Source organism: Diabrotica undecimpunctata, chromosome 3 (genome assembly GCF_040954645.1).
Source record: "Diabrotica undecimpunctata isolate CICGRU chromosome 3, icDiaUnde3, whole genome shotgun sequence".
In the NCBI taxonomy this organism is placed as follows: Eukaryota; Metazoa; Arthropoda; class Insecta; order Coleoptera; family Chrysomelidae; genus Diabrotica; species Diabrotica undecimpunctata.
The window spans coordinates 1,126,316-1,138,736 of NC_092805.1; the positions used below are offsets into that span (position 1 = coordinate 1,126,316).

A 12,421-nucleotide genomic window follows, 5' to 3' on the forward strand; every position below is an offset into this window, starting at 1 on the left:
TTACGTATTCATTTCATGGATAAATACACCAACTATTCTGACAGTTATTCCATGGATCTGATTTTTAGTTGACAATCGACAACTAGATTTTCATAGGTTATGATATTTCTTGCCGCAAAAGTTGATTTTTGTTACAATTTTGCAAATTATTTGGTGAATCGGCTCCAAAAATTCTGGTAAGTACAAAGTTATTGTATTATTGATATATATATTGTTTGGTCAAGCTAAATACATTGTAATTTGTTATACAAATTTATGAAAAGATAGTTATTTTTGTCTTTGAAGTTGGTGGGAAAATTATTCCCCTTATCCAATTCCATAAAAAAAAAACGCAAAAGTCATGCACCAGAAACATTAAAATTTCTGTTATATTTTAGGATTATGAATTCAAGAAGGGGATTATCAGAACGTGAACTCCTTGCTGCCTTAGAAGAAGATTGGTCTGATGTTGATCTCGACACTGATGATGATGATGACATTTTTATACCATCCCCATCTACTTCTGTTTGCGGTAAGTCCGATGGAGATGTTATTGATAGCAGAAGTGGGCAATTGCTTGGTGAATCTGATGAAATTGTTCCTTCTACAACCGTTGATGTAAATTCCACAACTGAAAGAACATCTGAGAATGACCCACAAGAAAATCAAAGTGTTTTGGTAGAACAGACTCCAGTGGTTACGCTAACTAATTTTACTGGACAATGGACCTCTGAAACAGATGTTCCAGATATACCAAAATTTGAGCCTGTGTTACAGTCAAATGTTCAATTCACCCATAAAAGTCAACCATTATTTTATTTTGAGAATTTCTTTCCTTGTGATCTAATAGAACAAATTGTTGCTCAAACGAATTTATATGCTGTACAAAAAGACAGCAAAAATTACAAAAACACTAGCCAAGAAGAAATAAGGGCATTGCTAGGTGTTTTTATTTTAATGGGACTGCACCCTGTACCAGACAAAGATTTATATTGGTCAAGTGATCCTTTTTACAATAATCCTGTTATCTCCAAAGCTTTTACAATAACCAGGTTCAAAAAATTAATAGAAAATATCCACCTAAATGACAATTCAGCAGCTGCAGAGAGAGGTTCACCTAACTTTGATATACTGTATAAGATAAGACCATTTATAGATAGACTAAATGAAGTTTTCAAAGAACAAGCCAAACCTGGAAGTCGATTTTCTATTGATGAATGTATGGTGAAATTTAAAGGACGTAGTTCTATCAAACAGTATATGCCCAAGAAGCCGATTAAGCGTGGTTATAAAATTTGGGCAAAGTGTGATGCTATTACTGGGTATCTGTACCAGTTTAATATCTATACTGGAAAAACTGAAGGCATTGAAAATGATGGCTTGGGATACAAGGTTGTAACTGAATTATGTCAAGATATACCACACAAATCTTTGGTTGTTTTTGATAACTTTTTTACGAGTTGCAAACTATTGGAAGATTTATATGCTAAACAGCTGTATGCTATAGGTACAGTTAGACCTAATCGCAAAGGTTTGCCCGATTTCATGAGGAAAAAGCAAACCAAAAATGAAAAACTTCGAAAGAATGAATTCTATTGTTTGAGCAGTGGCCCTATAACAGCAATAAAGTGGTTGGATACCAAAGAAGTCACGGTTATTACAACTGCTAATCAACCACATGAAGTAACCATGATAAAACGTACACAAAGATATGGCACAAAGAAAGATATAATGTGCCCAAAAGTTATTGCAGATTATACACTAAACATGGGAGTAGTTGATCACTTTGACTACTTTAGGGCATCATATCCCATAAGCAGGAAGTCTAGAAAATCGTGGATGAGATTGTTCTTCTTTCTTTTAGATGCAAGTGTAATTAATGCATATATTATGTACACAAGAATTCATGATCAAAAAAATACTTCTCACAAGGATTTTAGGCTTCGCCTTGGAAGAGCTCTCATAGGTGACTTTACAGTAAAGGCATCTCGACCTGTGATATTTAAAAATAAAAAAACGGGCAACTTTGGTGTTCCAGACGAAATTCGGCTGAGAAATGTAGGACCACATTTACCAGATGTTCAAAAAAATTATACAAGATGCAGATTTTGCTCAACAAAAAAAGAAGAAAAACGAACGAACATTATATGTAGTTATTGTCAAGTAGCTTTATGCCCAAAACAATGTTTTAAATCATTCCACACTGCTGTAGTTGAGACCTAAATTAGTTTTGTCACCCATATATGAATTTTTGTATTTTTGAATTAATAAATTGTTTCACAAACTGTATAAGGGTAATTAATTTCCCACCTACAAAATTTTTTTAAAGAACAACGGGAAAATAGTTCCCACCACTATGTTTTTATTACTTTTTCAAATTATTTTATATTTCAACAAAAATATGTTTTATTTACCTCCTTTAGATACCAAAAGTATATAAACAGACAAATTAATTCTCCTTATATCCCATGTCTTATTAAGGGTTAAAAAGAACGAGCAATAAAGGATGATGCGATCAAGAATGTAGCAGAGCTAGAAATAAAAAATATAAAGAAACGCTCAAATAGATGAAATCCAAAAACACTTGATATTTATTATTATGATATTTAACAATATAAATAAATAATTATAATTTAATCAAAGGTTAAATATATTTATGGTATTTATATCATTAATTTAATTAAACAATTAGTACTTACAATGCAGTTTTAATAATATGCAAGATTGGCTCAGTATTTAAAGATTATAATAATCACTCGAATGCAAAATTAACCGGACATCCAGATTTTTCTATAAACTGGCGTTTAAAAAAGTTTTAAAAATTCGCAATTAACTATTTAACATTAAACAACATTTAAAAGTAAAATTTATTACAAATTAAGAGTTTAACAAAGAAAAAAAATAAAAAATTCACAAAATTAGCAAATCTGCAAAGAAACACAAATTTATTTTTTAATTGTACACCTTTTTGAACGAAAAACGATGTTTAGTTGATAGTATTACCTTCACAAGCCCTAATTACAGCTCTTGTTTGATCAAGCATACTTCTGGTAAAACATCAAATTCTTCCTGAGGGATTTGCTCTCATTGATCACAAACTGCTTGCTCTATTGTTCCGGGTCATTAATAATTTACAGCAACATGGTTTGAGTCATTGAACTTCTTGGGGGCTATGGTAATAAAGGAATCCCACTTTCATCCAATTAATCTTGTGTTAAATTATCAATCTGCGAACGATCATTATCTTGCATTACAAGAAAGTTTCCTTTAACAAATGAGGCAAACGGCGCTACATTATCTTCCAAACATTGTGCAACATACCTTTCAGCGTTTAAATTGTCTCCTGAATTGTAACAAGTACTGTATAAGACCCTAGGAAAATGCCTGCTCACATCATTATACCATCTTCACCAAATTTAATCTGGAAGTAAAACAACATTGAGAATAACATTCACCAGATCTGCTCCAAATCCTAGACCGTCCATCTATTAAATATCTGTTAAATCTTAATTCATTCATGAAGAGCACGACACTTCATTTTTAACACCCTAATTAAAATATTCACGGGCAAAGTGTAAAAACAGGTTGTCAAATGGCAACCCATTTGAATGGTATACATCCTATTCTCCAGTTCACGATGGAGGAGGAAACTGATTCATCCCTACCGCTCCTCGACTTAATCATAAAGAAAAACCAATCCTATAATATCGTTACGTGCATGACAACTCTCATCATCAACCTTCACAAATTAATTCAGTCATTAAAACCCTTGTCTCCATATCAATACGCCTTTGTGATGATGCCAGTAGAGCCACTATGCTCTCTAGTCTAAAACAAGCTATCATCCATAACGGTTACCAATAGAAGTAGCCACAGATATCAATTTCCCACTCAATCTCAACCCAAAGATTCAAACCCTCATCACACGAAATATGTATGGCATGTATGCTGCGCATTCTACACATAAACTACGTAACTGGCATGTGTATCCACTCACATACTCATAAATGTTCTCCCCCCCCCCCCCCCCCACTCGCCAATCTATTTTATCAATGTCGCCAATCATTCACCGAAAGATTTTCGGTATAATCTATCCCCCACTTACTAACTAACGACTTCAGACGGATGAGTTTCTTTTGTCTTGGGGTTGAGGAATCGTCTGCGAATATGAATTAACCAAAAATAAGATGAAGAAAATGATCATGGCAATCAGTGCTAAAAGAAAATCGACACTGATCATGGGAATCGGACCCCAAGATCTGACATAAGAGGAACAGACAAAGACTTTTAAATCCTTAAACCGTGAAACTCTTATCAAAAAAGGAAAAAATGAGGATCTTCATCAGGAAATGAGCTTACTGAATATAAATATATTAGGAGTAAGCGAGACGTGGAGGTCAACTTATGATACTTTCCATAAAAACCGTTACCTTATTTTACTTGGGGAATATGAACAACGATAATAGTCAAGGAGTAGCAATTATTGTCAATCTCAAGAAAATTTCAGAAGAGTCCACTTCCTATGGATACCATCTCATATAGGCATAGAAGGGAATTAAGAAGCAGATACTAGTGCGCGTAACGCTATCACCAGTGACGCATCAGAAACAGAGTGTCGGAGCATCGCAGGCGATCTAAAAGTTTATTTCAAAAATAAGGTGTTAAGTACGTGGAATCGGGAGTGGAATGACTCTAGTTAAAAACTCAGAACCATCAAAAGTGATATTTTTTCATGGAAGTCCACAGCCAGAAGTAGAAGATGCCAAACTATTATTACACGTCTACGACTTGGACACTGTAGGTATACTCATGCCTATCTCTTCTCAAATAGTGAACCTCCAAAATGCGAAACATGCAATACAGTAGACAGTATAAAGCACTTCTTGATAGACTGTCCTAAATATGTAAATCAAAGACAATCTTACAATTTGCCAAATAGCCTGAAAGCACTCCTCAACAAAAGTTTAGTTCCGAACAGTTTATCAGGTTACTTAAAATGTATAAATATGTTACACAAAATTTAACTTAATTAATTGTTACAAATGTTCAATTGTTCACAAATTGTAATTAATTGTTACAATGATTAATTGTTACAAATGTTAAATTTAATATTACTACAAATGTTACAGGAATGTCGCTTATAACCTTTGGGTGGATGCGACTTTGTTTCTTTAAATAAAAAAAAAATTATTGTCAATACAGAAACCAACAGAGGCCCTGAAAATAAAAAAGAACAAAGAAATCACTCTAATTATGGGTGATTTGTTTGCAAAAGTCTACAGGGGAAGAGCTAGAACAATAGTGGGCGATCAGAAACTATAATAGGGAAACTTAACGAAATAGGAGCTAAGCTAATACAATTCAGCCAAGAACAAAATCTAGTATCACAAGCACGTTCTTTAAAATATCTATGTGACTACAAATACAGTCCATTAAGTATAGAACAACAAAGCGTCATTTCAATCAACAACAGATATAAAAAAAAGAAATTAAGGAATAAAAGGCAATTCAAATCATATCAACTCCTCAAATTTTATGGAAAATATTTGTTGTATTATTCTTTTTTAATATTACTAATAACAAAAGTTAAAATTTAGGTGGAAGGTCACTCAACATTGCTTCTATTTCCGATAAAAATCGTTCCCGTCTATATTACAAAGGTCAATCAAAGATTGTTCTTCGGGTAACAGTAATTTGCCAATTTAATCAAGTATAAGGTCAGAATAAAGGACGAATATTAAATTCAAATGAACGAGGTCAGTAACGTTTGCTTATCCTCATTCAAATGTTTACATTATTTACCAGTTCATTCATAAAAGAAATAAAGGTTGGTAAATCTGAGAATATAACGAAATGCGACAAACATTAAACATAATATACTTAAGTGTATTGTTTTTATTAAATATATCAGTCCATAAATCTAATTGCGGGGTGTAAATTCGTAGGAAAATTATCAGTTTTCACAATTGTTACGCTCAATAAATAATTCTAATACGAGGTTGAATCTTTGTAAATGGGTATATTTTAAAAACCCTTAAAAGGGCTACATCAAAAACACGAACGTTTTCGGAACAACAATTCCAGCATCATGTTAAAAATACAGGTTACCATGCCTGAGCCACCCTTTAAAATATATAAAGTTACCAAAGATTGTATATAATGTTATTAATATTATTTGATGTTTAATATTTTAATTAAATTTTACTTTAGGTAACATACATCCATGCTTTAAGTGAGTTCCAGTGTCCGGAGAGTAAACCTCTTCAAACGGACTTCAGCTAGTAACTGGAGTATACCTTCTATAGAGGTATTAATTCGCCAATGAACAAGCAAAATTGCTTATAAAGCGGAAGAAGAAGAAGATATTAGTACCGTACCATCCACGTAGAAAAATATTTGTATCAGTGTTGTATATTATGTACAATAGAGGAGCTAAGATGGAAAATTGAGAGACACCTGCTTGCGGGATGAAAGGATTTGGAATATAATAATACATCATCGTATACTTTTTATTTAAAATTAGTAGGTTACGGAAATGGAAGGGAGAAGGTTGAAAAATTACAGATGTCTACATTGTCTATTCCTTTTGAAATATAATTAGACGTAAATTTATCACTCTGTATATCAAGTTTTCTTTTAAGTTAACTTGTAATATTAGTATCTCATACACTAATGAATGATTAATTAGGTCAATATTCACTACGCAGGAGTCAGTCTTTCAAAATATTATTTGATTTTGAAATATTTATTATCTGGTTAAATATTTGTCGTCTGGTGGACATTATATAATATCTATTAGATATAAACTACCACAAATTCTTAATAAATTAACGCGATTTAGTAATACTAGAAAAATTAATTACTAAACGTTATCGAAAAATAAAAATATTGTCAGTTTGTAACAAGTTGTTTATACCAGAGTTTTCTTAGACTCTTAGAACATATTATAGAAAGAAAATTACTAAATGATAGTGATACTAGCAGAGTTAGAAATGAGAAAGTATTAACCCTCTACTGCATGCAGTATTGCAATCATGAAATACAAAATATCTTTATGTATTGTAAAATGCATTAGTACATTTAAAATGACTGTTTAGTCCTATATATAGAAGTTTTTTTGTAAACCCATATATGGTTTATATGCAATAATTACAAACCGGAAGATTTTTTTAAAATCCATATGTGGTTTCGCATGTATTATACGAACATATTTTAATAAAATGTTGAAATACATTATTTATGAAATTGTGATAGACAATTCCTTTTTTCATTATAACATAAAAATGCTTTACACTTTATACATTTGATGTAAATTTTTTTTGTACATATTTGACACTGTTGGCGATAATTTTGCCATTCTGGCGTGTGTCCAATGTTGTCCGTACGAACAGAATTTAACGGTATCTCTTGATGTCTTGCAAGAGTTTTTCTTGTTAATTTTTTTTTGGTATTTGGGTAGTTCCATTGGTGGCTAATACAGATGGAGTTCCTTGACGACTAGACGTTGGAGTTCCATTTTTCCTACTGGACGACCTCTCTTTCTTGGTAGTGACTTCCCAGATTTACATAAATGTTTAGAATCGGCTTATTTGAAGTCAAATAATGGCATACAGCAATTTTGATTGCGTTCACAACACATAGATCTAATATATGAAAAAAAAAAATTCATTTATACCATTTTCTTGATCTTAGATGGATTCTGTAAAGCCCCAGCATCGAGTATACTCCTCTCATTAGCTAATTATAAACTTCAACAGCTTGAGGGCATGAAATCTCTTTGTACGTTTTTTCTTTTTGGAAGTACCTAGGTTTTGTGGTTTTAGGTTCAACACCAACGTAAATTGATAACATATTTACTGGCTTATTATCGAACCAAGTTAATAGACTTATGTTTACGTCTTCAACAAGGGCAACTTTTTCTACAATGTAACCACGTTCTTTTTTCTTTAGTTCTTTTGCGGATGGGATTCCTGAATTTGGAACACGGTTTAATCGAACCGTATCTAAAGGCAACACTCCATTTTTTGTAAGATAAATCGGTAATTTTGGACTACTAAACCAGTTATCGAAAAATATTTTATGATTAAAGTTCTTCAGCATTGTCTCTGTCAGTCTAGTGATAACATTTTCACTGACTCCTAAATCAGGCGCTCCATTTGGAAAAGTATTGCTTTGTTCACCAGTAAAAATATCAAAGTCATAACTAAAACCTCATACACCACTAAATACTTGATTTTTGTATCCCCACTTGTGAGGTTTAACCAGATTATATTGTTTGAGGTGGTGTCGGCATTTAGTAGTGATAATTTGTTCGTCAACAGCTAGATGTTTCTTCTTTGAATCAGTAAAAAACGTTGTTTAATCTTGTCTAATAGAGGTCGAATTTTAAACAGTTTATCATGGCCTGGATTACCAACAAAAAACGAAGTTGCTATTATCACTAAAATGAAGGTGTTTCTTTATAATTTATAATCTATTGCAGGTCATAGATTTAAATACTTGTGGTTGACCTACAGTTGAATTCCAGTAAAGTCTCGATGATGGTAATTTCACCAATAACATAAATATTACAGTTCCTATGAATTGCTCCATTTCATTTTCGGTAATATTGGCAGGTTTGTTTATGTTTTCCTGCAGAGCTTTTATGTTTGATTCTTCAACAAGCATGGATATTAATTCTTTTGGAAACAAAAAAAGAAAAAATCGCCTTACTACGCCTTTAAATGCACAATTACTTTAATTAAAATGCTTCAAATGACCTGATTCTCATTAAATTTTTTCAGGTTTCTTTTTTTTGTTGAAAATTCTATTTATACCAGGGCAAATAGGTATATTTTCATCCAAATTCCTCTGTTCATTGCTATCACTATCATCAGACTGGGACTGACGACATCGAGGAATATACTCATTATCGGAATCTGAACCTAATTCGTCTACATTTGGTTGTCCATCACAGGAATACAGTTAAGGTATTTAGATGAGCCATAAAACTTCCCAGGATCCATTCTAAAAACAAAAAATAAATGATAATTTTGATAAAAACGGTATCACTAAAATAAGATTGATTGCATTCAAAACCATTTATGGATTTTACGGATTTATACCAATTTCGATAGAATGCATACGAAACCATACATGATTTGATAATAAATGACATTATAAAGGTAGATAATAATGTGAAATTCGATGTAGAAAAATATTTATACAATAAAAAATAATACTTTCTGCAAAAATTTTTTTCCAACAAATAAATTCAGTATTTCGATAAAAAATATTGCTTCAAATTGGAGTCATACATAAGGTGTTCATTCCCTACACGTGTATAATACAAACGAAACGAATGAAGTTCTAATGATCTTTCTCTTGACTGGTAGGCAACCAAACATACAGATGCGTAGTATGTACTACCTATGATGTAGTTAGAATTTTCGATGGATGGTGGATATTATGCATACTACACACTTTTAAATTTTGAAACCATAAAATGTTTCGTATGCGGTAGAGGGTTAAGAAGAGCGGGTTTCCAGGATAGAAAATTTTTGAATATACAAAAAATAAGAAGATTGCATATTTAGGGCACGTATTACGATGAACAACATATGAAAACAATACACTTTTAAACAACTAGTACTAGAAGGAGAAAACGACGGTAATAGAAGTCTAAGAAGATAAAAGATTTCATGGCTGAGTAATACTCGCCAATGAACAGTTCTAAAATGAATGTGCTCAGCGGAAGTTTGGCAACTACATATTTTCTGCAAAATTCGAGTGCTTTTAAAACTGCATTAGTTTATTTAGTAAATATGTTGTAAAATATAAGTGTTTGATAAAGTCATCATATTGTATGTGAAATTTTTCATATAAGAATGAGGGTGGGATTTGTGTCATTATTTGGGTTAAATATTAGATAGGTACCTATTAATACCCGAAGTATGGACTAGGTATTACTAGATATTAATACTGGACTAGAACACTAGCACCTAACACAAGTATTAAAGGTGTGCTTTGGATGACGTCTAAGAATTTAAAGCAGTTGATTATCATGTATAAGGTATTTAGGTACTTTTAGGCATTTTTTTTGTATATATGTATATAAGTATTGACGAGGTATTAGATATTTTATGTACACAGGCATTTTTTATAGAATTAATTTGTTTTGTTTTTGTGTATTCTCTTATTTAACTCAGTTAAATTAATGAGTAGAAATTTCTGAAACGAAGCGCGTACTGTCCTGATTTCTCAGTCCATCCCCAAACTACCACTGTGCTGACATGAGCGGCATCACTGCGCGTCATAAGACCAACACTGCATTCTGTGGCTTCTACTATATTAATAAATTGAATTTGAAAAATTTAAAAGTAGAAGAGTTTATTTTCTTATATCTAGATAATTAATAGTTATTTAACCAACAAGTGTATTAATAAGGGCGATTAACAATTGAGATATTTTAACGCGTGAGCGAAGCGAGCGCGTTAATGTTCGAGATTGTTAATCGCCATTTTAATTCACGAGTTCGAGTTTAAATATTTATTTACTTAACGATAAACAACAATTTTTTCAGCTTTCATTGACTTTATTCAAAGTTTCCTTAGTGGTAGTTTTATTATAGTAAACATTAATATTCGAAATGGTACAATGACTGAAATTAAAGGAAGATATTGATAAATGATTATCTGCTGTATAGCATTTTGACAAATTTATATTTAAGTCTTCTTGGACCTCTGTAAATTCTGTGATAGAAAAAGTTAAATTCTGGTGGAGTTAAAATAAACTCTTCGTCAGTATCCATCCTTTGATTTTTCAAATACACAGAATTTTAAACAATAAAGTAAATAATGACATACAATGACAGATATTACTAACAGCGGCTACTTCATTTTAAATTAATTTTTTAGTGGGAATATAAATAGGTATATGTTTGGTTGCCTACACCACAGGTCACTGCCAACCACAGAGCGTTTAATTAATTTATGCAAGCAATGTATGTTGTGTTGCTTATAATGAAATCGTCCATTAATAGAAAAGCATTCATTAATAGGGGTCATTAATCAATGATTTTGAGGGTGTTAAAATTGATCATAAATGGACGGTCGACGGAAAAATATATAAACGTACAATAATTTATTATTAATTTATTTTAGAATCGATTAAATCTTTTCTGGTTGAGGAAATTTCAGACCAATTTAGTAATTTTAATGGGATAAAGTTTTATCGAAATGACATCAACAATAGTAATTTGAATTACTTAAGATCCAGACTATATTTCGTTACCGATTTTCATTCATGCGGTATTAACTCTTTACTACTGAAAGAGGTAAGTTGAATTATTTGAAGAGATTTTTAATATATTTCCTAGTATATCACGTTTTCTTAGGATTCATAGATTGGTTGACCATTTTTTCTTGGGATTCGCGCTGATAATTATTTTTAATAGATGATTTGGCTATTTTTACTTATTTTAAGACAGTTTGAATATATTATAATTTATATCTTCTTATTCGCTAACCCAATACAAATATCGTGCGTATTATGATAATGGAACTTTGTGATCGGTGCTCCTTGTAGAGGATTTACCTCTGGCTCTTTTACCTTCCACTTTATCTTGTATTGTGAGCTTCTTAAGGCCATCTATTCAAAAAATGTATTATTCTTCTTCTTCTTTTTATGTAGATATGGCTCTGTCTGTTTTTCAATGTGCCTCCAGTAAGTTGTCGTTCCATCGTTTTCGTGGTTTTCCTACTGATCGTCTTCCTATTGAGCAACCGTTTCTTACCGTCTTTACTACTCTATTTGTTATCATTCGGCTTATATGATCGTTCCATTCTACTCTTCTATTTTTTACCCAAGCCTTGATGTTCTCCACCTTGCATCTAAGTCGTATATCTGTACTTCTAGCTCTGTCCCATAGTGTCTTACTATCAATAAAATTTTTCTAAGTGTTTTCATCTCTGTTGTTTCTAACATCCTTTTTGACCTCTCTGTGTCAGGTCGTGTTTCTGCCGCGTATGTCGTTATTGGTCTTACTACTATTTTGTAAATTCTGCGTTTCGTTTCTTTCCCGATAATTTTGTTTCATACATGCAGTTGCGGCTCTGTTTGCTCTATTTACTTGATCTTCCACTTTAGTTTCGAGTTTACCGTAGCTAGATAATGTGATACATAGATATTTAAACTCCGTCACTTGCTCTATTATCTGACCTTTCAGCTCCAATTTATATCTTAGTAAATTTGCTGATATACCCATGCTTTTTGTCATTTTTGGGGATATAGTGTCTGTTTTGAAAAAATGTATTCAAAATATATTATTCTTTGTACCATTTTATATGTCCTGAACCACCCTTTCTTGGTGTTCAGTTGTATTAGTATTGACACATTTCTTCTGTCCGCTGGGCTGCCCAAAGAATTCTTAGTATACTTTTTTAGCAGAACATCTCCAAATACG

General features: G+C 31.9%; 1 protein-coding gene across 1 annotated transcript in view; it reads left to right on the forward strand.

Annotated features, from left to right (window-relative positions):
• Window positions 1-381: 381 nt before the first annotated feature.
• Window positions 382-12,421, forward strand: part of LOC140437930 (uncharacterized) — a 38,288-nt gene continuing 26,248 nt past the window's right edge. Inside the window, exons 1-3 of the mRNA XM_072527716.1 lie at window positions 382-781; window positions 1,136-1,678; window positions 11,121-11,293. Of these exons, the coding sequence (XP_072383817.1) occupies window positions 382-781; window positions 1,136-1,678; window positions 11,121-11,293 (1,116 nt within the window). The remainder of the gene's footprint in view (window positions 782-1,135; window positions 1,679-11,120; window positions 11,294-12,421) is intronic.